This window comes from Cetorhinus maximus, chromosome 24 (assembly GCF_964194155.1).
Source record: "Cetorhinus maximus chromosome 24, sCetMax3.hap1.1, whole genome shotgun sequence".
In the NCBI taxonomy this organism is placed as follows: Eukaryota; Metazoa; Chordata; class Chondrichthyes; order Lamniformes; family Cetorhinidae; genus Cetorhinus; species Cetorhinus maximus.
Genome location: NC_135902.1, coordinates 46,786,066 through 46,810,863, shown reverse-complemented (window position 1 = coordinate 46,810,863; position 24,798 = coordinate 46,786,066). Strand labels below are relative to the sequence as shown.

Below are 24,798 nucleotides of genomic sequence, written 5' to 3'. Positions count from 1 at the left end.
CTAGTTAATTTTCTCCTCATTGGTTAATAGCTACTATGATATATATTTAATGAATACATAAAATGTTACACATAGCAGATAAAAATATTAAATGCTACTTACCTGTCCTGTATTATAGCTATTGACAATGACAGCTAAAATAAAAGCCGCCATCGTTCTGTGTTCAGCCTGGACAAAACGAAAACCTCAAATTAGCATAGCTACATAAAGCAGCAATAGGGAAATTCAGGACAGCAAATGCAAAGCTTGTGTAAGAAGATAAGAGATAGGAGTAGGTTATTTGGAGCTTCGTGCTCGCTCCACCATTCATTGTGATCATGGCTGATCTTCTACCTCAACTCCATCTCTCCGAACTATCCCCATATTCCTTAATTCGCTTAGTGACAAAATATCTAATTATCTCTGTCCTGAATACAATGGCTGAGCATCCACAGCTTTCTGGGGTAAAGATCCACACAGTCCTTTGAGAGAAGACATTTCTCTTGACCTCATTCCTAAATGACCAAATACTTATTCTAAGGCTGTGACTCCTAGACTCCCCAGAAGAACCATCTTCCCAGGATCGGTCTACAAAATCGTATTTTCTGTTATCTTTTTAATCATACTTGCCTCCCATTTTAAAACCTGCGCCCAGATTTATACCGGGAATTGCTTATGCACACCTGTCATGCTGTAGTTACACCATTCTGCAAGCTGCAGCATTGTAGCACCTCAGTAGCTTCAACCAACTCTGCTTCATAAACTGCCATATATTCGGCTGTTTAACTATCGATAATATTAAGGTATCAATCTTGGCCTAACTATAGCACACTCACCTCTGTGACGCTTTGGGTTACACCGAAATATAGGCTAGGGACAGGAGTAGGCCATTCAGCTCTTCAAACATGTTCTGCTATTCAATTAAATCATGGCTGGTGCGTGCCTCAACTCCATTTATCTGCCTTTGTTCTGTAGCCCTTGGTACTTCTACCGAACAAAAATCCTTAAATCTCAGTCTTAAAAATATTTAGTTGTCTCAGCAGCCAAAGTCTTTTGGGGATTTCCAGAATTCCACCACCTTGTGTATAAAAAAAAAGCTTCCTCATTTTGCTGCTAAGTGGCCTAGCTCCAATTTGGAGATTGTACCTCCTTAGACCCTTTGAATATATCCTATTGAATCACTATCATTTTTAAACACCTCTATTCAATCACCCCTCAGCCTTCTAAACTCAAGAGAATACAAACCAAATTGATGCAACCTATCCTCCTAATTTAACCCTTTAAGCTAAAGTGACCATTTTAGCACATTTGTGATTTATGTACATGGACACCCAAATCCCTTCGCTTCCCTCCAGCTCCTCATCTCTCACAATTAAGATGATATTCAAATTCGCTTTTCTCGGGTCCGAGGTGGATGATCTCACACTTTATCAGAGTTTTGTCCAAATCCCATTCCAGAAACTTCAGCACATAATCTAGACTGATATCCCAATGCAGTGATGAGGGAGTGCTGCACTGTCGGAGGGACTGGTTTTTGAATGAAACATTAAACCGAGTCCTACTCCACCCTCTGAGGCAAATGTAAAGGATCTTATGGCACAACTGGAAAAAGAGCAGGGGTTTCTCTGCGTCTTTTCCAACATTTATCCCTCAGTCAATGCACCAAGGTAGATTCTCTGGTTATTTCTCCTACAGTTGTTTATTGGACCTTGTTTTGCACAATTTGGATACCACTTGCACTTATGTAACTGACTGCATTTCAAAAGTGATCCATTGGCTGTGAAGACCTTTAGGACCACCGTGGAACAACGAAAGGCGCTATACAAATGCAATGTCTCTTTTACGACTACTTCTGATTTACAATTATTCAAATACAAATTTGACTGCTAATTTACATTGTGGTTTTCTCAGCAAATCACAATTTGTTTGTCCTATGGAGTTACCGTTTCGGATATGGCTTAAGGCCACACGTTTAGTCTGATGTGTATCGTGCAATAATACACAATACCCGAAAACTTAAGTAGAAAGCTTCAAAGTGCTAATTCGCTCAAGAAAGCTCAATTTTAAAAGAAAAGAATGCATTGTTTTCTAATATACAGAAAATAACTCACCGGCATGTATGGGTCTGCCAGAACAGAAAGGAAGTACTTGTGACCATTGTCTTTCACCAAGTCGGCCTGGCAAGACTGAAAAATTAAAAATAGTAATTTTATTATTAGGTCTAGACGCAAAACAATTCTAGCTTGATAAAGCTATTGTTTAATTATAACCATAAATAATTATCGAGTTCTCCCCTATGTTATGGGGGTGCCATGCACAGACTATTTAACCTGAGTGAAAAGCCTGCTCCCACAAATGTTGGGAGAGAGAGAAAATCATGACTGTTTGTTTTGAAAGGCTATTAGTGCTCATGATTTGCTTATTATAACTGATACCAATGCAATTTTATCAAGTCACAGGATGCTCATAATAAATTCCCTGATCATTATGAATGACCTATATAGTTAACTGTAATAAAATAACCAGTGAAAGAACAATTATGTTTCATGAAGTTATAAGGCACATTGGGTAATATTTATCTTGACAATAACTCCAAACTAATTAGAGTTATTTCCTCAGAATTTTAGGTTATTCGCTTATAGCTATCGTGCACTGGAATATAATAAGGTTCAAGCCACAGTCAAAATGGACATAGTGAATAACATAACTCATTTAAGCTACAATGTTGAATTTTTATGTGATTAAAGGTGCTGAATCAGAGAAATCACTTTCAACTCCCTATGGGTTCCCACATCACTGGATGCACATTTTTCATGTTCTTGAACTTCATTACTTATTTAATGAAAAGTAACACAAAATGTTTAAAATATGAAGCTGAGGAATGGAGGCACAAGAGCTTTTCTTTTAATTTGCAAAGGTTCCTATTATTGTACATTGAAAAAGACTAACAAAACCAGAGGGCAATAACCACAATGTAAAATACAGTTAGATGTTCCCCGACGAGGTATTTATTTTTCCTTAACACTTAAGGAAACAACTACACTAATTAGCATTGATAGATGAATTAACTCACATAGCGACTCTGTTTGTGCTCACTACATTATCTTAACATTTCATAAAATTTAATTAAAGAAAATGCTTAAGTCCAAAAATCAGAGGTTGCCAATGATGAAAAAATTAATTTTAAGTGTGAACAGTTTCAATTTATGTTTGCTGTGCGAATGACCAGGTGTTCAAGGGCATAAATCGTATTTATACAGAATATGCCATAAACCTGCATGCCTGCCTAATGCTTATAACATGTAGGTTAATAATTAGCATAAAATGCATAAACAATTTATATTTATATAACGCCTTTAATCTAATCAAACATCCCAAGATGCTTCACAGGAGGATTATAAAACAAAATATGACACTAAGCCACATAAGGAGATATCAGGTCAGACGACCAAAAGCTGGTCAAAGAGGAAGGTTTTAAGAAGGTGTCTTAGAGGAGGAAAGAGAGTAGAGCGGGAGGAACTCCAGAGTTTGGTGTCTAGGCAACTTAAGATATGGTCATCACAATTATGAGGCCAGAATTAGAGCAGCATAGTCATCTGGGGATGGAGGAGATCACATAGTTTGGGAGGGGCAAAGGCCATGGAAGGACTTGAAAACAAGAGTGAGAACTTTAAAATCAAGACGTTGCTTGATGGGGAGCCTTGTAGGTCAGCGAGCTCAGGGGTGATAGGGGAATGGGATTTGCTGCGAGCCAAGACACAGGCAATAGAGCTTTGGATGACCTCAAGTGTATGGAGGGTGGCATGTGGGAAACCAGCCAGGAGTGCATTGGAATATTCAACTCTAGAAGTAACAAAACCATGAATAAGGGTTTCAGCAGCAATTGAGCTGAGACAGGGGCAAAGGCAAGCAATGCTACAGAGGTGGACATAGGCGGTCTTAGAGATAGCACAAATATGAGGTCAGAAGCTCATCTCAGGTTCAAGTATGACACCAAGGCTTCTGAACACGCTGGCTTAATCTTAGACTGTTGCCAGGGAGAAGGATGGAATCAGTAGTGAGGGAACAGAGTTTGGAGCAGGGACTGAAAACAATGGCTTCAATCTTCCCAATGTTTAATTGGAGGAAATTTCTACTCATCCAGTACTGGATATCAGATGAGCAGTCTGATATTTTAGCAACAGTGAAGTCGTTGAGGGAGGTGGAACTGGGTACCATTATTGTCCATGTGAAAACTAATGCCATGCCTTTGGATGATGTGGCCAAGCAAAACAACTGAAAGCTCTTATCTCTCTTTTACCAGCTAAAACTATTAAACACTGGCCATCTTTCCCTTTATTCCAAGAACCAAATAAAGAAGAACTCAACAAACTGCTACCACCTAAATGGTACAAAGCAACAATGCCTGAAACCAAGATGATTTACAGGCGAGAATGTTGCTAAACCTTACAGGGACAAAGATCAGATCTGAGCAGTCTAGATCAGTTAGTGCTTTTAAGGAAGAAATAATTCAGATCTTATGCAAAAATTGTCCTTACCATCTGGTGTGACCCACATTTCAAAAATTTTATCAAACTTGGATAACATTACATTTCAAATCAACAATTAAATTATATTTAATATTTATTTTTCTGGTTTTCCATTTTCAAAATCTAATTTTGGAAAGGACGACTGCAGGAGGAGGTGGTGCCAAAAGCTGCACGTTTAAGGTTATTGTCAAACAAGGGCAGGATTAGTTTACACAAGTTCAAAATTTCCTCAAAGTAAGTGTAAGGGCCAAATGGCCTTCTCCTGCTCCCAGTTTCTATGTTTACTACGGCTGCAATTTTGTTTTGTACTTTGACACATTTTCTCTATCATTAACTCTTTATTCTTCTTGCCCTCCAACCCACAGAAAAGCAAAAACTCTCGGAAGAATACAGTAAGACAGTTTGGATCATCCTTTATATGCCAGCTTGTGTGTTTGCTTCATTCTGTAGGCCCAATTCTTCGTGAATGGGTTTTTACAGAAAATCTTCCTCCCACAATTCTCCAGGATACGGTTAATCTGTTAATTGAAAGTAACCCTTAGTGGTAAAAATTCTCAATCTGGAGAAAGTGAAGTCATATTCTGGAGATCTTGAGACTTGGATAGATTTAGTTTTTTCAGCTAAATGCTGATGATTGACTTGTAAAGGTAGAGTAGGGTTTCATGATATCCTTAATGGAAGCACTTAAATAGGTTTAAAAGCTTCATATGACTTGAATTAGAAAGTTGCTTTTAATTCATTTACAGGATGTGGGCGTCGTTGGCTAGGCCAGCATTTATTGCCCATTCCTAATTGCCCTTAAAAGATGAGGTGAGAATGGACTTGGATTTGAACACTAGAGGCTCCGCTCAGAGCGCCCAATGACATGGATGACCTGGATTTCCAACCCACCCAAAGTCAGGAGTCAAAAGTCCATCCCGCATCCATGCTTGATGCTGGCTAATAATAAGGGCCTTGTTGTTGAAGCAGGCAATTAGCCTTTAACAATGGTACTTAGTAGCAGCTGGTAGTGACAGGAGTCCTAAACGGAAGGCATGATTGCTGTGAAATCTGGACGTGAAGGCTGAGCAGGGGTTCTCCATCTAATGTGTTGCGTATTAAATTATGCTATGCCCAAATTTACACCCACTTATCATTCCTCGTGTCGAAAATCATCTGAGCTCAATGTGGCAGCTCCACAAAAGGCTAAAGAGTCATACACGTAAATTTCCTGCAACTACAGTGATTTAAAATGGATATAAAATTACACCTAAAATTTTTAAATACAGCAGAAAACAGCATAATTTTTCAGATGTTTCATTGTGATTTTCTAAAAAGAGGCCTGCACTGTACTTTCTGCTTCTATGGATGTATTTTTATAGCTTCAGTGTGAATCATATTAAAAATGTAAACACTTCCATGAATGCAACTTTTTAACCATTCTTTCCCATCTAACGCGCACCAATGATGACTCAATGACTTGAAATATGAATATTTAAAGGAGGAACTAGTGGCACGAGCTCCACGTTTTCCTCAGGCCCCAATAGTAGATGTAGAATTTTACGTTCTGGTGTTCAGTTATGAAATTGGTTAGAAATTTAAGAATAAATTGATACCAGCAAAATGGACATAACTGCCTCATTACACCCCTACAGAAAACTCCGGCCCTACATTCAAAAAATGTTTTTCTCTCACCCCCGTACCGAAGAAAGGAAAAAACAATCTTCCAAATCTATGACATGTTTTTGACTGCATTAGAGTGTTTAAAAAATGCTTAAATTAACAACACAGAAAACAAACAACTTCTGAGGGGAGTGTAGGTAACAAAAAGCCTATTGTATTAAAGATTATTTATCTCAATTACATTATAGGGAGAATGAGAATGAAGACCAATAACATTTAATTGAACGTTTATACACGTACAAGGCAATTTTCCAAAGGTAATTCACAAAATACATGAAAGGGCAGGTTCCATTAATATAGAAAGTGATTCCACTTTTTCTCCATGGGTATGCTGTAAAGCATTAGAAAAGTGAAGGGCCCAACATAAAGAAAAAGATTTGCATTTATGTAGTGCCTTTCACAACCTCAGGATATCTCAAGCATTTTGCAGCCAGTAAATTACTTTGGAAGTGCAGTCACTTGAAAAGTCGGAAATGTGTGCACAGCAAGTTCCCACAAACAGTAATGCAATAAAGACCAGATAATCTGATCTTTATGTTGTTGATTAAAGGATGAATATTGGGGTAGGACATCAGATATCTCCCCTACTTATCTTGGGATCTACTACATCCTCCTGACAGGGCAGGCAGGGCCTTGGTTTAATGTTTCATCTGAAAAACAGCACCTCTGACAGTTCAGCACTCCCTCAGTATTGCACTGGAGTGTCAGCCTAGATCTCTGTGCTTAAGTCCTGCAGCGGAACTTGGAACCCACAACCTTTTGACCCATAAGTGAGAGTGCTAACAATGAACCATGACAGACACTAATACAGGATGCAAGAAACCACTTGCAACCTATAGCTTAAAATAAAAGCAAAATACTGCAGATGCTGGAAATCTGAAACAAAAATAGAAAATGCTGGAAAAACTCAGCAGGTCTAGCAGTATCTGTGGCGAGAGAAACAGAGTTAACGTTTCGAGTCTGTATGACCCTTCTTCAGACCCTATAGCAACCTATAGCTTATTAGGTCAGCAAAGTAATATACAAGTGCTTGTTCATCAGTATTAGTGAAAAGTGCAAACCATATTGTCAGACAGCAGGGGCACAGAGCCTTACCTCAAAAAGAGAAAGGGCAAGGTGCAGTTCTCCTTTAGAAATAGACTATAAGACTGCTTAGAGACATGTCACTTATTTTGTTCAATCAATTTGAATCAAATATCTTCATCTAAGTAGTTTTATCTAAGCAACTTCTGCATTTATAATACTATTTCAATGCAAAGTAGTTTTGAATATAGATCAATGTGAAAAGTGAAAGGATAACTCAGGTGTGATCTCAATCCAATTATCAAGTTCACTGAAGCCAAATGATGAAAGGCTTTGTCTGAGTATCACACCACTTTGAACTTGAGTCAGGGTGTTGCAAAACTTAATTTTAAATGTGTGTAGGTGACCTATTACATTTTGGAAATTTGTACTTTTAAAATTTAAATGAGAAAGCTGAAGCTGCTGCTCCCCCTCTCAATATTATTATAAGTTAGCTGCTGGGGAGTGGTAAGCATGCATTAACTGGGCTCCAATGCTACCACCACACAAACGCATTGCAGCGGGATATACCAGCTTCAAATTAGTAACTGCAGCTGAAGTGAACCAAGGGCATGACTTATTGACACCAGCCTGAACCAAATATAAAAAGTACTTGCATCATCTAAATCCAAGTCATGGCCTAATGCATTATTTAAATAGTACTAAGAAATTTCTGCTGTCTGTAGAAAAAAAATGACAAAACAACTCTACTTGCTCTTCTAGCATCAATCAGAATTCTCAGTCTTAAGTTCAAATACATTTTAAAAGGCATCAGGTTTTTAACATAAAATGAGCTGTTTTGCTTAAAATACAAGGACGTTTTAGGAAATCTGGTCATCGACATTGCAGTCTCCAATCTCTTTACCCCTGGAGACAGGTGCTGGCAATATGTAATCTTTAAAATATATTGTGTTCATTTTCTAAGTATTGTAGAAAAGCCTGGAGGAAAACTAAATTCAAGTCTAATGCCATTCCGCAGTATTTCCCATTTTCCTGCCCTTAATCCTGCCCCAATGAAAAGGCATTGCACACTGCCCCCAAGTGGCCAGGAAAGCTGGTATCTGATCAGCTAAGAGACATACAAATGTGGCCTGGGTCAACTTTTAAAAAAATATTCTCTTTGCCTTTCTGTAAACAATTAGTTTACATCTGTTTTCCACCTCCTCTGAAACGCTGCTGAGACCTGGAATTGCGTGTGAAGAACTGCAGAAGCAAACTGCTGCTCTTCCACTCCAGGGAATAGCAGAGGTAGTTTGCCAGCAGCAAGCTGTGACTATTTGGGGAGTGCAGCAGCATGCTTGTTGGGAAAACCATCTGGAGTTTATTCAGTGCAACTTTAATAAAGATACAAAGCTTCAAAATGGAAAAGTTGTTCATTCCCTCAATAGATCTCTGTATAGATATTAACAGTCGATGTTAAATATTCATTTGTTGGCCCATGGTTTATAGCATTTCCTAAAGATAATATTAGTTTCACTGTAACAGACTGCACAAGCCAGTGATTCCAGCTGCAAATTAATAGTTGGGAACCTGAATTTATATCAGAGCATCAGCTTTTCACGGTGTGACTGGAATTACATGAGTCCTATAAAGCTATTCCCTTCTCAAATTGGTTACAATAAAATTCCTCATTCGGAAACCAAGTGGAAAGTGCTACATCAAAGGTCACTGTGACAATTTACATAAATTCTGCCTTCCGTGACAAATTGAAATATATTGATCTTACCTTAGTGCATCTTTTGACATGTGGGCCAATCGCATTACAAATGAACATACAAATATAGCATTTTGATATCACAAACAGGTATTTCTAGGCCAGAAAGTATTTTTCATTTTAGTAATTAATTGCATTTGGCACAATAACTTCCACTGCATAAAGTTAGCAGTCTGCTGTCTTGGTTTATATCCAATGTGACAGGTTTTTATTGATCTGGACCTACATGCATGCCACACATGCAAGGTTTTGGTAAATCATGCATTTTGTGGTAATTTAAATTATATTGTCCAGCCTAAGGTACTGACAGAGCCCGACGAAAACTTGAACTCTAATCTACTGTAATCATTGAGATATGATAGAAAGAGGACAATTGCTTCAGCATGATTTTCACATGGCCAGTCAATAATGAAAATATTACACAAAAAACCTGGCTATTGCCAGGTTACAGCAGTTTATGTTCTTGAGAAAACTGTGTAAAAAACCTTTAAAAGAAAAATAAGTGTAAAAGTGTCATAATTTGTTAATCCTAAAAAAAGAAATATCTCTAATCACCAGCTCGGTTATCACAGCATGTCTAGTAAATTATTCTAGCTGATTTAAAATGCTTTTTAAATTGATTTTGATGTGCTTTTCTATGCTGGTCTCAAAAGTAAAATCCACAGTACTTTCTAATGAAGTGCAGCAAAAATAGCAGTGACACAATGTGGATACACAACAAAAAATTACGCACAGTGAGATGTTAGATTGCACTCTCTCGTTAACAATTTTAATAAATTGACTAGATTATTATACAATATAACAAGATGAAGAATCATAGAAATACCATCTTTCTTGCTGAAGTTTTATCCTGATTGATATAGCAGACACTAGGTCTGTGCAGTCAAATCACACAACAAACTGGTATAGCACTGCATCATTTTGATTTGAACTGCAGTAATATTACATTTTATTTCACTGCATGTTACCAAAAACATAAAATGCAGGTAATTATTTACCAAATTAATATTTGAGAGTGAAATAAAGCTTGTACTGATGTTAATTCATTAATAATGAATGTGCTTTACTCTAGTAGGTAGATTACTATGGATAAAAACGAAGTTAACAAATTCACAATTGTTAATCTAGTCGTTTGGTAGTACAGAACTTGAGTATTGCTGAAAAAAGACATTTTGTCAAAGCTTTACACCTTGCACTCATCAGAACAATCGCAAGAATACCAATGTCAGGGGAAGCAACAACTTTATACTGTATGAGAAGAGAATGCGGATTGGTTAGCAAGTGGACTCTGATTGGTAGAGATGCTGCCAAGAAGAATACACCAGTTAATGGTAACTGATAGTTAACTGCCAAACATTGTTTGAAATTTTAAACCAGGCAGCTTGACTGATTGGTCAAGGCATTGCCCGGAGGAATAAACCAACGAGTGGTTATTATTTATTTTGTTTAGCTGAAATACGAGCAATGTGTGTACATGTTCTTTCTGTCTGGAAAGAGTCCATTTACCAATCAATCAGCACTCTTTTTTCATACAGTATAAGTTGTTGCTTTCCCTGACATTGGTATTCTTACGATAGGCCTGATGAGTGCAAGACGAAAAGCTTTGACAAAATGTCTTTTTTCAGTAATTGTTAATCTTTTGGTGCAGGCATAATATGGAGCAGCTGCCAGCGGCAATATTTTCCAGTCAACCTGGCAACTAAACAAATACAAATTAAATACAGCTACCCGGCCAACTCCCTTGTAATGGGGGGTTCTGATGGGCATGAAATCATGGAATAAGAAAATAAGTTTTAGTTGCATTTGCTTTGTAGTTTGGTTAATGGAAGAAGCCCAACTTGTACAATGCACAAAGATAAACAATTAAGATTCTATTCAGTCAGTGAGCGACAGTTTGATCATGCCAGTGAAATAATACAACTTTCAAGAATCCAGTGTTTTTTTTGCAATGCAGCAATCTTCATTAAACCCAATGTCAGGCAACCCAATGTTGGGTGACGTAGCTTTTACAATGTTCAGTCCTGCCACAACTTCTTCCATTGGCTTTTCTCCAAAAGTTCTAAAATTCAACAATCAGCTGTCCTTTTGTGACAGTTGGGGATATCTCAATGCATTGGACTCAAAATCAGCAGGCTGCCTGACAGGTGGTTAGATGTCATCAACACACATATGAAGGCTGACGACATGTGTGCAGATGAGATCACCAAAGAGAAGCATGTGGGAGGCAGGGAGGGTGTCAAAGACACATCACTGGGTAAATTCCAGAGATGGTAATGGCGTTAAAAAAATAAATCAGTAGTTTAGAAATACCAGTTACAATCAGGTGCCTAAGGCATGAAGCCACAGAGCTGAAGAGTGGAAGAGAGGTGATGGGAGTAGGATGACATGGTAGACTGCATCAAATGCTGCAAGAGGTCAGAGAAGTTGGGATAACACACCACGGTCACAGGTGTAGGGCATGTTATACATGACTTTAGCCAGGTTCACCTTGGCACTGTGTGTAAGATGGAAGCCAAACTAAAAGGATTCAAACAGGGAATTTTGAGGGAACTTGGATGAATCAGACTGGTTAGTGAGATATACCTGTTGCACAACTAAGATCACAATCTTCAATGCACTTCAAAAATTTTGCTTAAAAGATCTTTCTACAAAGATATATCGTAATAAGGAGGATTCCTACACTAACGGAATGTGCATGCATTCACTGAACTTTCTGTAGAATGCGTTTGCAAAGAGAAAACTTGGAAGTGGTGAGCCAAGAAAATATGAACAGGTTTCACACCCCCCATTGCGCACAGAATAAACATGTTTATGACAGTCATACTTCAAAACCATTAAACTATAAACATTGTTGAGGAAAAATACCTAAAATGTTGTCTTTGTTGCTAAATCTCACAAATGAAGCATGTCCAAAGAAATGTTCCTTTGTTTCATTGTTTTTTTCTTCATTTCCATGGACTGCAATTTATTTAGGTCACCAAGATTATCATGGTATCTTTTTCCTGCTAAAAATTTTGAATAAGGCCTCTGATAATTAATGCTTCCTTTAAGAGATCCCGTCTCCCACTGACAATTATTTTCCAACAGTATCTTGGTACTCATTTCTACAGAAGGTACCTGAATAATTCATTTACCTAACCATCCAGTTGCATCTAAATTTTGCTGATCAATTCTTTTTGACTGGTGCAGCTGCATTTTCTGCATTAATAGATGTTTCCCAAAGTGTAGGCAAAATACTGCGGATGCTGGAAATCTGAAACGAAAACAAAAAATGCTGGAAAAACTCAGCAGGCGTGACAGCATCTTTGGAGAGAGAGACAGAGATAATGTTTCGAGTCTGTCTGACTCTTCTACAAATCCAGTAGGGGTAGGATCTGTAGAAGAGTCATATGAACTCGAAACGTTATCTCTGTCTCTCTCTCTCTCTCCACAGATGCTGTCAGACCTGCTGAGTTTTTCCAGCGTTTTTCCCAAAGTGTGCTGACTTCAGAATGGCCTACTTATATATATATATATATATATATATATATATATATATATATATATAAACCAGTCATGATCCCACAACAGGGCACTGCATTTATGGGAGGTTGTGAAAGCATTAGAGAGGGGGCAGAAAGGGCTTATGAGAATAGTTCCAGGGATGAGGGACATCAGTTATGTGGAAAGATTAGAGAAGCTGGGACTGTTTTCCTAGAGAAGAGAAGGTTGAGAGAGGATTTGATAGAGGTGTTCAAAATCAGGATGGATCTGGACAGATTAGATAGGGAGAAACAGTTCCCACTGAAAGGTGAGAAACCAGAGGACACCGATTGAAGGTGGCTGGCTAGAGAACCAAAGAATTCTTGAGGAAAAACTTTCTACTTCAACAGGTCATTAGGATCTGGAATGCGCTGCCTTAGACTGTGGTGGAGGCAAATTGAATCATGGCTTTCAAAATGGAATTATTGGATAATTATCTGGTTAAACAACAATGTGCAGTGCTTCAGGAAAAAGTATAGCGGGGCTAGCAGAGTTGGTTTAGCAGAGAGCCGTCAAGAACACGACAGGCTGAATAGCCTTCTTTTGCGCTGTAACCATTCTATGAACATCTAGCCATGCTCCTTTTGCCAATCTGGAAGAAGATTAGAGTGAGTGCATGTTTTACACAGGAAGGCTTAGTCACCAATGACATCCAAGCAAAGATTTTAATGGGGCAAGTACTATGATGGTCTAGACCTAGCCAGTGATTATAGACAAATTAAACCAAACAACTGAGATAAAAACAAAAAACTGCGGATGCTGGAAATCCAAAAACAAAAATACCTGGAAAAACTCAGCAGATCTGACAGCAACTGCGGAAAGGAATACAGAATGTTTCGAGTCGTATGACTCTTCAACAGAACTAAGGAAAAATAGAAAAGAGGTGAAATATAAGCTGGTTTAAGGGGGGGTGCTGGGACAGGTAGAGCTGGATAGAGGGCCAGTGATAGGTGGAGATTGAGATAATCAGCAGAGAGAAAAATGGAATAAATATTTATTTTTAAAAAAGGATAAATACTTGAAGAAAAAAGATTTGCAGCACCATGGAAAAAGAGCAATGAAGTGGGACTAACTGGATAGTTCCTTCAAAGAGCCAACAGAGACATGATGGACTGAGAAGCCTTCTTTGTTGTAATCTATGATCCTATGGAAGGAAAAATGGATGCAGGAAAAATAACATGAAATGCAAAAAAAAAAGGGTTTACAACAATCATGTTGAACTCTGGGAAAACCAAAAAGATTAAGATAAGAACCAGAATGTTCAAAGCATTTGGAGAAAAAAGGATCTTTCAGTTATCAGCTGGTTAGAACAAGATACTCTGATGCCCACAGATACTAAGGAGAGTCAAACAGAACAGCTCCAGTTTAGCCAACACTGAGGACAAAGGCTTGGACTCATGCAGGATTCAATATCAGTCAAACAGCTGGCCTGCAGTAATGATGGTGAAAAGCATGCAGAGTGGACACAATCAGCATACACGTGGAAGCTGACCTCATGCTTGCAAATGGAGTTACCCAAAAGTAGGATGTAAGTGATGAAGAGGAGTAGGCAAAGGATGCAACCTTAAGCTGATCTGGCACATTCAAATTGAGATGCCGTATCTATGTTCCGACGTGCAAATATAGAAGTGAACAGCAGAATGAAGTGGTCAACAGTACCAAACAACACAAAGACCGAGGATGGCAAGACGGTATTGAACAATCATAAAATGGCCTTCATTCATGATGTGAAGGTCCCTTCCGCTGTGTTTTGTCCCCCCAGCTAAGTGTACAGGCCTCCTAATAGTAACCACATGGTAGAATGGAGCATAAAGGAAGAAATAAAGGGAGCTTGTCAGAAAGGCACGGCGTTAATCATGGGAGATTTTAGTCTACATTTAGACTGAAAAAGTCAGAAAGGTAAAGGTAGCCTAGATGAGGAGTTCGTAGGATGTTTCAGGGATAGTTTCTTAGAGCAGCATGTTCTGGAGCCAACCAGAGAGCAGGCTACACTAGACCTGGTATTATGCAACAAGATGGGATTAATTAATGATCTCATAGTGAAGGTGCCCCTAGGTAGCAGCCATCATAATATGCTTGAATTTTACATTCAATTTGAGGGAGAGAGGAGTGGGTCCGAGACACTGTTTTTAAACTTAAATAAGGGCAATTACAAGGGTGTAAAAGCAGAGCTGGCTAAAGTGAATTTGCAAATTAGGTTAAGGGGTGCGTCATTAGAGATGCAGTGGCAAACATTTAAGGGGATACTTCAGAATACATAGATGCGTTCCAACGAGTAAGAAAAAGTCCAAGGGACAGACACACCATCTGTGGTTAACTAGAAAGGTTAATGATAGTATCAAACTTAAAGAAAAAGTATATAATTGTGCAAAGATAGGTGGAAGGCCAGAAGATTGCACAGAACATAAGGAATGGCAAAGGATGACCAAAAGGTTAATAAGGAGGGAAAGATTTGAGTACGAGAGAAAGCTAGCCAGAAATATAAAAACAGATAGTACGGGTTTCTATAAATATTTTTTTTAAAAACGAGTTAACAAAGTGAGTATTGGTCTGACAGAAAGTGAATTTGGAGAATCGATAATGGAAAATAAGGAAATGGCAGATGAATTGACGAGTTATTTTGTGTCAGTCTTCACTATAGAGGGTACAAGTAACATTCCAGAAGCAGCTATAAATCAGCAAATGGAAGGGAGAGGGGAACACAGGAAAATTACAATCACCAGAGAAGTGGTACTGAGTAAACTGTTGGAGCTGCGGGCTGATAAGTGCCTGGGTCCTGATGAACTTCATCCTAGGGGCTTAAAAAAAGTGACTAGTGAGATAGTTGATGCATCAGTTTTAATTTTCTGAAACTCCCTAGATTCGGTAAAGGTTCCATTAGACTGGAAGATAGCAAATGTAACTTCATTATTCAAAAAGGGAGGGAGACAGAAAGCAGGAAACTACTGGCCAGTTAGCTTAGCATCTGTCATAGGGAAAATGTTAGAAGCTATTATTGAAGAAGCTATAGCAAGGCACTTGGATAAGTTCAAGGTAATCAGGCAGAGTCAAGACAGTTTTGTGAAAGGGAAATCATGTTTAACCAACTTGTTGGGGTTCTTTGAGGAAGTAACATGTGCTGAAGATAAAGGGGAACCGGTGGATGTACTATACTTAGATTTCCAGAAGGCATTTGATCAAAGTGCCACATCAAAGGCTACTGCATAAAATAAAAGCTCATGGTATAGGGGGTAACATATTGACATGGGTAGAAGATTGGCTGGCTAATGGGAATTAGACAGTAGGCCTAAATAGGTATTTTTCAGGTTGGCAAGATGTAACGAGTAGTGTGTCACATGGATCGGTGCTGGGATCTCAACTGTTGACAATTTATACAAATGACTTGGATGAAGGGATGGATGGGATGGTTGCCAAATTTGCTGATGAGACAAAGATAAGTAAGAAAGTAATTTATGTAGAGGACATAAGGAGGCTGCAAAAAGATATAAATAGGTTAAGTGAGTGGGCAAAGATCTGACAAATCAAGTCTGATATGAAAAATGTGAAATTTTCCATTTTGGCAGGCAGAATAAAAGATAGTCATATTATCTAAATGGTGAGAGATTGCAGAGCTCGGAGGTGCAAAGAGAGATCTGGGTGTCTTAGTGCATGAATCACAAAAGGTATGTAGGTACAGCAAGTAATTAGGAAAGCTAACAATGTTATCATTTATTGCGAGGGGAACTGAATACAAAAGTAGAGGGGTTATGCTTCAGTTATACAGAGCACTAGTAAGACCACATCTGGAGTACTGTGTACAGTATTAGTCATCTTATTTAAGGAAGGATGTAAATACGTTGGAAGCAGTTCAGAGAACGTTTACCAGACTAACACCTGGGAGGGACAGGGTGTCTTATGAGGAAAGGCTGGACAGACTAGGCTTGTAACCACTGGAGTTTAGAAGAGTAAAAGGTAACTTGATTGGAACATATAACGTCCTGAATAGTCATGACAGGATGAATGTGGAGAGGATGTTTCCTCTTGTGGGAGAACCTAGAACTAGGGGTCACTGTTTTAAAATAAGGGGTCATCCATTTGAAACGGAGATGAGGTGAAATTTTCTCTTTCAGAAGGTTGAGTGTCTTTGGAAATCTCTTCCTGAAAAGGAGGTGGAAGCAGAGTCTTTGAATATTTTTAAGGCAGAGGTGGATATATTCTTGGTAAGGTGGGGAGTGATAGGTTATCGGGGGTGGGTGGGATGCAGATTTCAGGTTACAATCAGATCAGCCATGATCTTATTAAATGGCGGAGCAGGCTTGAGGAGCCGAATGGCCTACTACTCCTTGATTGTATGTTCAAATACTCTACTGCACCTGTGGAATACATGAATGGAATAATTTAAAACTTGTCATCTTACTGCTGAGCTTTGGACTGACGTACTCTAAGAGGACAGCAATGACGCACCCTAAGCATGCACACAATATGTGTGGCACAATAGATTTCACGGTATCTTGGTTCTATTCATATAGAATCATGGAATGAATTTAGAATACTTACAACACAGGTCATCATTCAGCCTGTGCCAGCTCTCTGCAAGAGCAGTTTAGGCAGCGCCCCACACCCTCAATCTTTCTCTGCAGCCCTTAAAATATTTCTCTTCAGTTGCTTATCCAATTCCTCTTTGAAAGCCATGATTGGATCTGCCTCCACTACCCTTTCAAGCAATAGTCTCCTGATCATAACCACTCGCTGTATAATAAAGCTTTTCTGAAGTTGCCTTTGATTCTTTTGTCAGTCACCTTAAATCAGTGCCTCTGGTTCTCAATCATTCCACTAATGGGAACAGTTTCTCCTCCCTACCCCCTCTGTCCAGACCTCTCCTGATTTTGAGCACCGCTATCAAATCTCCTCTCAGCTTTCTCTTCTGAGGACAGAGACCAGCTTCTCCAATCTATCCACGTAACTGAAGTACTACATTTCACCTTTGAAAAAGGTGTGCACAGCAGCTGTCCTGAAAAATCTCATTTCACACCAACAAACCCTCGTTGCTGCCAAAGTGAAAACAAGGAGCTGCATACTTTGATCCGCATCCTTGTAAGATGTTTTTCACACGTTTCCTTTAGAATAAAGCAACCGCATTACTTACACTATCCACAGCCAAGATCTTTGCCCAGATGAAAACAAGAAGGGGCCTTAATTCCCGAGCTGAACTCTGAAGCAGTTTCAAAACATATGGGAAAATACCAACGGATAAGGCCTGTCAAGGAAAAACACAAAAGTAAACACGAGATTCCAATTTGCACTGAATTGCAAAAGCAAAATATAATTGAACTTGCTACGCCATTCCAAGTTTAGATTGCTCACTTCCTAGAAATGGATTCCAATAAAACTGAACCAAATTTAAATTTTAAAAAGAAAACAAAGAAACACAACTAACGTTGAAGTGGTCTATCAGGAGTCAAGAGCCTGGGTGTCAAATTATGAAAATTTACCTTTACACAGGCAAAAAGAAAATACACCTTAGCATAAATTATCTAATGAAATCTTCACAAGTTCTGAAAATTTAAATATTGGTGTGGTACAGCAGGAATAGCAAATGGTCTCAGTATAGTTATGATCCAGCTGAATTGAAAGGTAAATGAAATACTTAAAAATCTTTATGTCAGAACTGGATACGTACCAGACTCACGGCCCAGGGACCCAAATCTAAAAACCTTCCCAGTAAATCCAGTGCTCGCAGTCGGTGGACCTGGCTAAGCAGCACCTAAAAGAGAAAAGAGGACAGGGAAATCATTAGCTCAACATAACAAACTCCAGTTTGTTCCTGTGGAGATTTAAGCTGGAATTGGGTACAAGCAACATCCCAGCTTCACCTGACATATGAGACAAACAGCATTACAGACAGAATGACATTCAAATCGTGAAAGAAATTTATTTAGGCTCACACTTTAAGCTTAAGATAATAACAGCTAGCAGTAAACATAGCAGGTAGTGAACAAATATTAGATCACACAAAAAGCTTCATCCAGAAAAACCACCACTGCTATAAATATTATGCTTATATAGGAATATGGGAAGAGAGGTGGGCCATTCTGCCTCTCAAGCCTGTTCGGCGTCCAATTACATCATGGCTGATGTAATCAGATCCTACCTTTGATACCCTTATCTAACAAAAAAAGACTGATCTCAGTCTTAAACATTTCAATTGGCCCAGCACCCATAAAATTTTGTGGGGGGGGGGCAGGTTCGAGATTCCCTTTGGTCTGTGTGGCGAAGAGAACAGGGGAATGGGTGGGTGGGGAGAAAGGCTTTACTGATTTCACTCCAAAATTATTTATTTTAAGATTATATACAGGATTTCCTCACCAAAGGAGATAAGTTCTCTTTCTTATCAAGTCCCTTTACCATTTTTACCCCTTCGATTAGGTCACCCCCTCAACCGGGTTGAATTCAAGAGAATTAAAACCAAGGCCAGGATTTTCCAGAAAATTCGGAGAGGAAGCCAAAAGTCCATTGACTTTTGGTGGGACCGGAAAATCCCAGTTGTGGGCCAGTCCGGAAAATCCCACCCTAAGTTTATAAAACATGTCCTTGTAGTTTGATCCTTTAAGCCCTGGCATCATTCTGGTAAATCTGCAATGCACCCTTCCAAGGATAATATGTCTTTCAAGCAGATTGTCACCTGACAACTATTTTTTCCACTTTCTTATCTACTTTGTAGAAATGTTCAGTATGCCACTAAATCATACTGGAATGATGCATATCTAGGTTCACCCAACACTTGTAATTAGCATCCCAAGACGGAAAATTGCTAACATTTTACCAGAGTACATTGTAATGTCATGTGCCAACATTTAATGTTTTTTTTCCCCTCACTCAAAAGAACTGTCCTTGTCCCTGTCCCAAACATATTAACAGGTGACATCAAGACCACTTATTGCATGAACACCAGCAGGTTAACTTGGGCAGTGCAAGTGGGCCATTTTGTAAAGGACCCAAATATTCACTCTAGTTTGGTGCTATAGATACATAAAATACACAAATGAATAAAAATTATGGCTCATTCTGTTATCACTTATGAGCAGATTAACAGCTAACTTCCCAAAACGCAGATCCCTATAAACCTCAAATGTGTGTCTGGGAATTATTTGTTTGCTGTAGCACCGCCTACTATTGCCAAAGCAGTACGCTAAAAACCACTGAAGACAAGGCGCAAATGTAACCAGTAAAACCAAGAGAATGTAATTATGATTCCAAATATTTTGCTTGCTTCAATCAATTTTAAGCAATCAAACTTCAGACGCACTAAACAAGGAGCCAGAATTCATAGAAGAGGTTTTCTATTTGCTCCATGAATTCTGCGTGTTATTGCATTAAATTATGAATGTTGAATATTAATAGATCCAAAGGTTTCCTGCAAAAGGTAGTCAGAAATAATCTTTACATCCTCCTACAGAGTGAGCTGGTATAGGAATGAGCTGGGAACAAAGCCAGAATACTTGCCAAATACCCATTTTGTAAGGTAAGTGGGAATTAGGAGCAGAAAGGAAGGAGAAAAATCATTTAATAGAAATTTAAGTAGATAAAGAAAATTAAAAAAAGCTATAACTTAACTAACATTTTGAGTAAAAGTGGCAGTACAGGAAAGGTCAGTAGGGCTCTGGTTGTATGACAGATGTTAGAGTGGCAGAGGCTGAGTCAGACAAACATATTTGCAAGAGTTTACTCACACTCAATATCTCATCATTTGAGGCAGAATTGCAGACAATCTGTCATATCAGGAAGAGGGGATTTTAGAGCAACAATTTCAGGGATAGAGTGCTGGCAACAGTGAGGAAGGAGGGGTGACTATCCACAGGTCAGGGAAAATGTGAAGAGACAGGCGAGAGCTGGAACATCTAGAGCAAATTATCCTTTCCAATAAATTTGAAGCACTGGTTTCCTGTATGATGAGGATGAGGATTCTGGACAAGGCCATCAAAAGGACTATAATGACCCAAAAAAGAGAACATAGGGGAGTGGAGAGGAGATTAACAGTTCTGTTAGGAATGCAGCAGTAATAGGAGACTTGAGAGGGGTGGGCACTACTTTTACATGCTCCTGTCCCATGAATGCCTTTTAGTCTTCCAAGTGCTGGAATAGAGTACATGTCTGAAAGACTGGAAAATGCAAGAACTGCAGGTCATCGTGGTCCATGTTTAATCTCAATGTTATGGGAAAGAACTGAAGTCCCGCAAAATGAATTTAGGAGATTTGGAAGCAGTGTATGGGACAAGAATTCAAGGATGGTAACCTCTGGATTCCTTCCCCAACCACGTGCTAGAATAGGAAAGGACCGAAACATTAGGGTGTTCAATACCGGTAAACAGGTGGTATTAGGATGAGAGTATCCTTTTTCTGGGGCATGGGCACCAGTCCAGAGGAAGATGGTGGCTCTTCTGCAATAATAGGTTACATGCAAGCAGGAAAGAAGCTCATGGCAAAACATATAACTGGGAAGTGAGGTATCTTTTAACAAAGGGGGATAAAGAAAATAAAAGCAAGTTGAAAGAGAAAACAGAGGTGGCAGAAACACAAGGGCAATCTATAAATAAAGAAATTAGCAAAAGGTATAGGATGAAGATGGAATAAAGCAAGTTGAGGAGAAATATTAAATTGGCCTCTTTTTTCCCTCATCTATCCAATCGTAGTCATAGTATCTCTACAGTGGTTGCTTTCCCAAAATGTTAGCTCTGGAGTACCTCAAGGATATTTTTCTTGGTCCCTTCTTCTTCCTGATCTACATGTTGCCCCCTTGGCAACAGCATCTACAGGCATGGATTCAGTTTCCAAGCCTCTCCACTACCTCTACAACATTCCTCATCATTTCCACTGTTACCAAACTGCCTGAGATCCTAATTATATACTTTCCCCAGCCTTTCCTGTCATATAGTCATTATAAAAGCTGTCTAATCCAATCTCCATAACATTGTGCACCACAACTCTGCCTCACCCATCTGCTAATACCTTCATCCATGCACTTCCAGATTCCACCAATCCTGGATACACTCACTTAATGGCAGTATAAATTGTGCCCCTGCAGATTTTTGTTATGGTTTTGAAGTGAAGTGTTCCTCCCCCAGTTTGCACTGTGTTCCACCTTCATTCCAGGATCAGACAAGGAATTAATATAAAATTAACCAAGTGCTCCAAAGAAAAGTAATGTAGCCATGATGAGTATGTGCAGAAGACCCATTTCACAGAAATGTGAATCAAAAATTATACCAAGACTAAATGATTTACAAAGTAAATTAGAAATTGCTGGGCTGGCAATTCTATGATTTAAGGGTTTATGCTGCATACCACATTGTGACCAATCTATCATTAAATTGCAAGATTCACCAGCTCTACTCATTTAACCAGACACAAAACACACCTCAACTCAAAATCCTGATTTGGATCAATTCAGTAACGAATCTTCCTTTAACCTAAAGTTTTGGCGCTTCTCAAGATTTAAATCCAATCATTCACACACATCCAAAGATGGCTTGTCAAGCAAAGTTGTTACATTCTAACTTCAGGGATGCCCTTGAGAAGCAAATTTCCATGGCACTCAATAAGCTTCTCACACTTCAAAAAGATACTCATGGCAGGATAGACCTAGCACCTAGAACACCCAAGGCATGTTAGTTCAATCTGGACTGCTTCCCAAATTCAAAACAAGCTAAGGGCAATTTAAATAATACATAGACAATTGCTTGAAAAAATCTTTGGCTTTGCCAGTGTTAATGGAGAAGGCTGACTCTCCACCTGCCTCTCCTCCAGTCAGTATCTGTAATGTCATGCAGAATACATCTGACAATGGTTACCAATCCTGCTGCCTCTAAACTGCCTACCTTCAGTTTAAGTCATACGCTTGCTCAAGACCTGATGCTGATACTTCTCCTTGGCTGCAGTTCCATCAACTGGAAAGAGTAATGAGGGAAAAATAAAAATAATAAAGAGGAGCAGAGAAAAACAGGGGGATAGGCAGACAGATAAACATAAGGGAAGACGACAGTGAGGCACATAAACAGAGGGAGCAGTGAACAGTGAGAGGGTGACAAGTAAAGCAGGAAGAAATGGCATGGGTAAACAACTAAGTTCTGAAAGCTTGAATGCTTTCCCAGAAAGGCGGCTGTCTGTTTCTACAACAGTTCCAAACAGAATGTAAATCCCAATATATTCCTGAGTAAATCATGTTTCAATCCAGCCAAAACATTTCTTTCGAGAAAAAATCCTGATGGGAGAAAAAATTAGCACCAAACTTACTCAACTAACAGATCTCTTTCACATTATCACTATGACTAGAAACATCATTGATAGGACTCTGTAGAATGAGCTTCTAATGATAAGTAAAAAACACAGGGATTGCAAGCTCAAATCTCTCAGCATTTCAAAACCATGTCTCATTCTTCCTTCCCATCCATCTATTCCCACAGAATGAATACAAGTTCTGTTCTGTAAATACATAAGCTGCCAAGTCAACATTTTCCTCACCCAATGAGCGCTTGATCCTTCTGGCAATAACAATGCACTCTACTCATAGATGAAGCTGAAACGTCACTCAGCTGAAGTTCTAGAATGAAGCCTCAAATAATTATATTAAATATTTAAGAATTATGGACCAATGTGTTTTTTAAATAAACATTTACCCTGTGAAATCCATTCAGTGTATTTTAAATATACATGATGGTCAGGATCAGGGGAGGCAGTGGGGTAGCGGTAATGTCACTAGACGAGTAATCCAGAGGCCCAGACTAATGCCCTGGCAGCTGGTGGAATTTAAATTCAAATAATAGATCTGGGATTAAATACAAAGCCAGTCTAATAGTGACCACAAAACCATTGTCGCTTGTTGTAAAAATCCATCTAGTTCACTAATGCCCTTTAGGGAAGGAAATCGGTTCTCACCTGGTCTGGCCTATATCCAATTCCAGACCCACAACAATGTGCTTGATTCAAAAATGCTCTCTAAATACCCTCGCAAGCCACTCAGTTGCATCAAACTGCTACAAAGTCTGAAAAGAATAAAACCGCACAGGCCACACGGCATTGACCTAGGCACCAGAAATGACGATGACACACACAGCCCTGTCGACTCTACGAAGTTCTCCTTACTAATGTCTGGAAGCTTGTGCCAAAATTGGGAGAGGTGTCCGACAGACTAGTCAATCAACAGCCTGACATAATCATACTCATGGAAACATACCTTACAGACATAGCCCCAGATCACCGACAGGACAGACCCACCAGAGGTGGTGGCAGCACAGTGGTATACAGTCGGAGGGAGTTACCCTGGGAGCCCTCTACATTGACTCTGGACTCCATGAAGTCTTATGGAATCAGGTCAAAAACGGGCAAGGAAATTGCCTGCTGGTTGCCACCTACCATCCCCGCTCAGCTACACCTCCATGTTGAACACCACTTGGAGGAAGCGCCGAGGGTGGCAAGGACACAGAATGTACTCTGGGCGGGGATTTAAATATCCATCATTAAGACTGGCTTGGTGGCACCACTACTTACCGAACCCCAAAGGGCATAGCTGCCAGGCAGGGTCTTCAGCAGGTGGTGAGGGAACCAACAAGAGGGAGTGTCTTACTTGACCTTGTCCTCCCCAATCTACCTGTCGCATGACAATTCATAGGAGTGACCACAGCAGAGTTCTTGTGGAGACAAAGTCTCATCTTCACATTGAGGATACCCTCCATCATGCTGTGTGGCACAACCACTGTGCTAAATGGGATAGATTTTGAACACAAACTATGTTGCCGTTCCTTCACTGACGCTGGATCAAAACCTTGGAATTCCCTTCCTAACAGCATTGTGGGTGTTCCTACAGAGATTCAAGGCAGCAGCTCACCACCATCTTCTCAAGGGCAATTAGGGATGGCAATAAATGCTGGCCTAGCCAGCGACACAACATCCCACGAGTGAATTAAAAAAAAACTTATGCACCAGTGTACTCAAAAACAAAATTAATCCACAATATTTTAGAGGCGGTCATATAACTTCCTTCTCAGCCACAGTAACTTTCATCATAACGCAGATTATACACTCACCTGCAAGACAATTGGCAACTGCTCTGGTGGATTCCTGTTCTCAACACCCAATGTAAGCCAGACCTGGAATGCTGTCAGCTGCTCAGCAAAGAATGGACTATGCTGTAAAAGATGCAACTTATGGCAATGAGCATCACTGTAAACAGTTGGAAAGATTTGTTCAACACTTAATTTTGCAAGCACTTTCAGAAATCTAAACTATTAAAATTATCCTACTATACAAAGGCTTTAAATATATTTAATGCTATTGAAAAATCAGCAGGCCACAACG

The 24,798-nt window shown here is 39.3% G+C and overlaps 1 protein-coding gene across 3 annotated transcripts in view; it reads right to left on the bottom strand.

The window, feature by feature from the left end:
• Positions 1-24,798, bottom strand: part of rptor (regulatory associated protein of MTOR, complex 1) — a 427,059-nt gene that overhangs the window by 126,248 nt on the left and 276,013 nt on the right. For all 3 annotated transcript variants that reach the window (XM_078571169.1, XM_078571168.1, XM_078571170.1), the window contains 5 exons: positions 24,528-24,629; positions 18,128-18,211; positions 17,594-17,704; positions 2,091-2,165; positions 103-168 (listed from right to left, as the gene is read on the bottom strand). In XM_078571169.1, the coding sequence (XP_078427295.1) occupies positions 103-168; positions 2,091-2,165; positions 17,594-17,704; positions 18,128-18,211; positions 24,528-24,629 (438 nt within the window). The remainder of the gene's footprint in view (positions 1-102; positions 169-2,090; positions 2,166-17,593; positions 17,705-18,127; positions 18,212-24,527; positions 24,630-24,798) is intronic.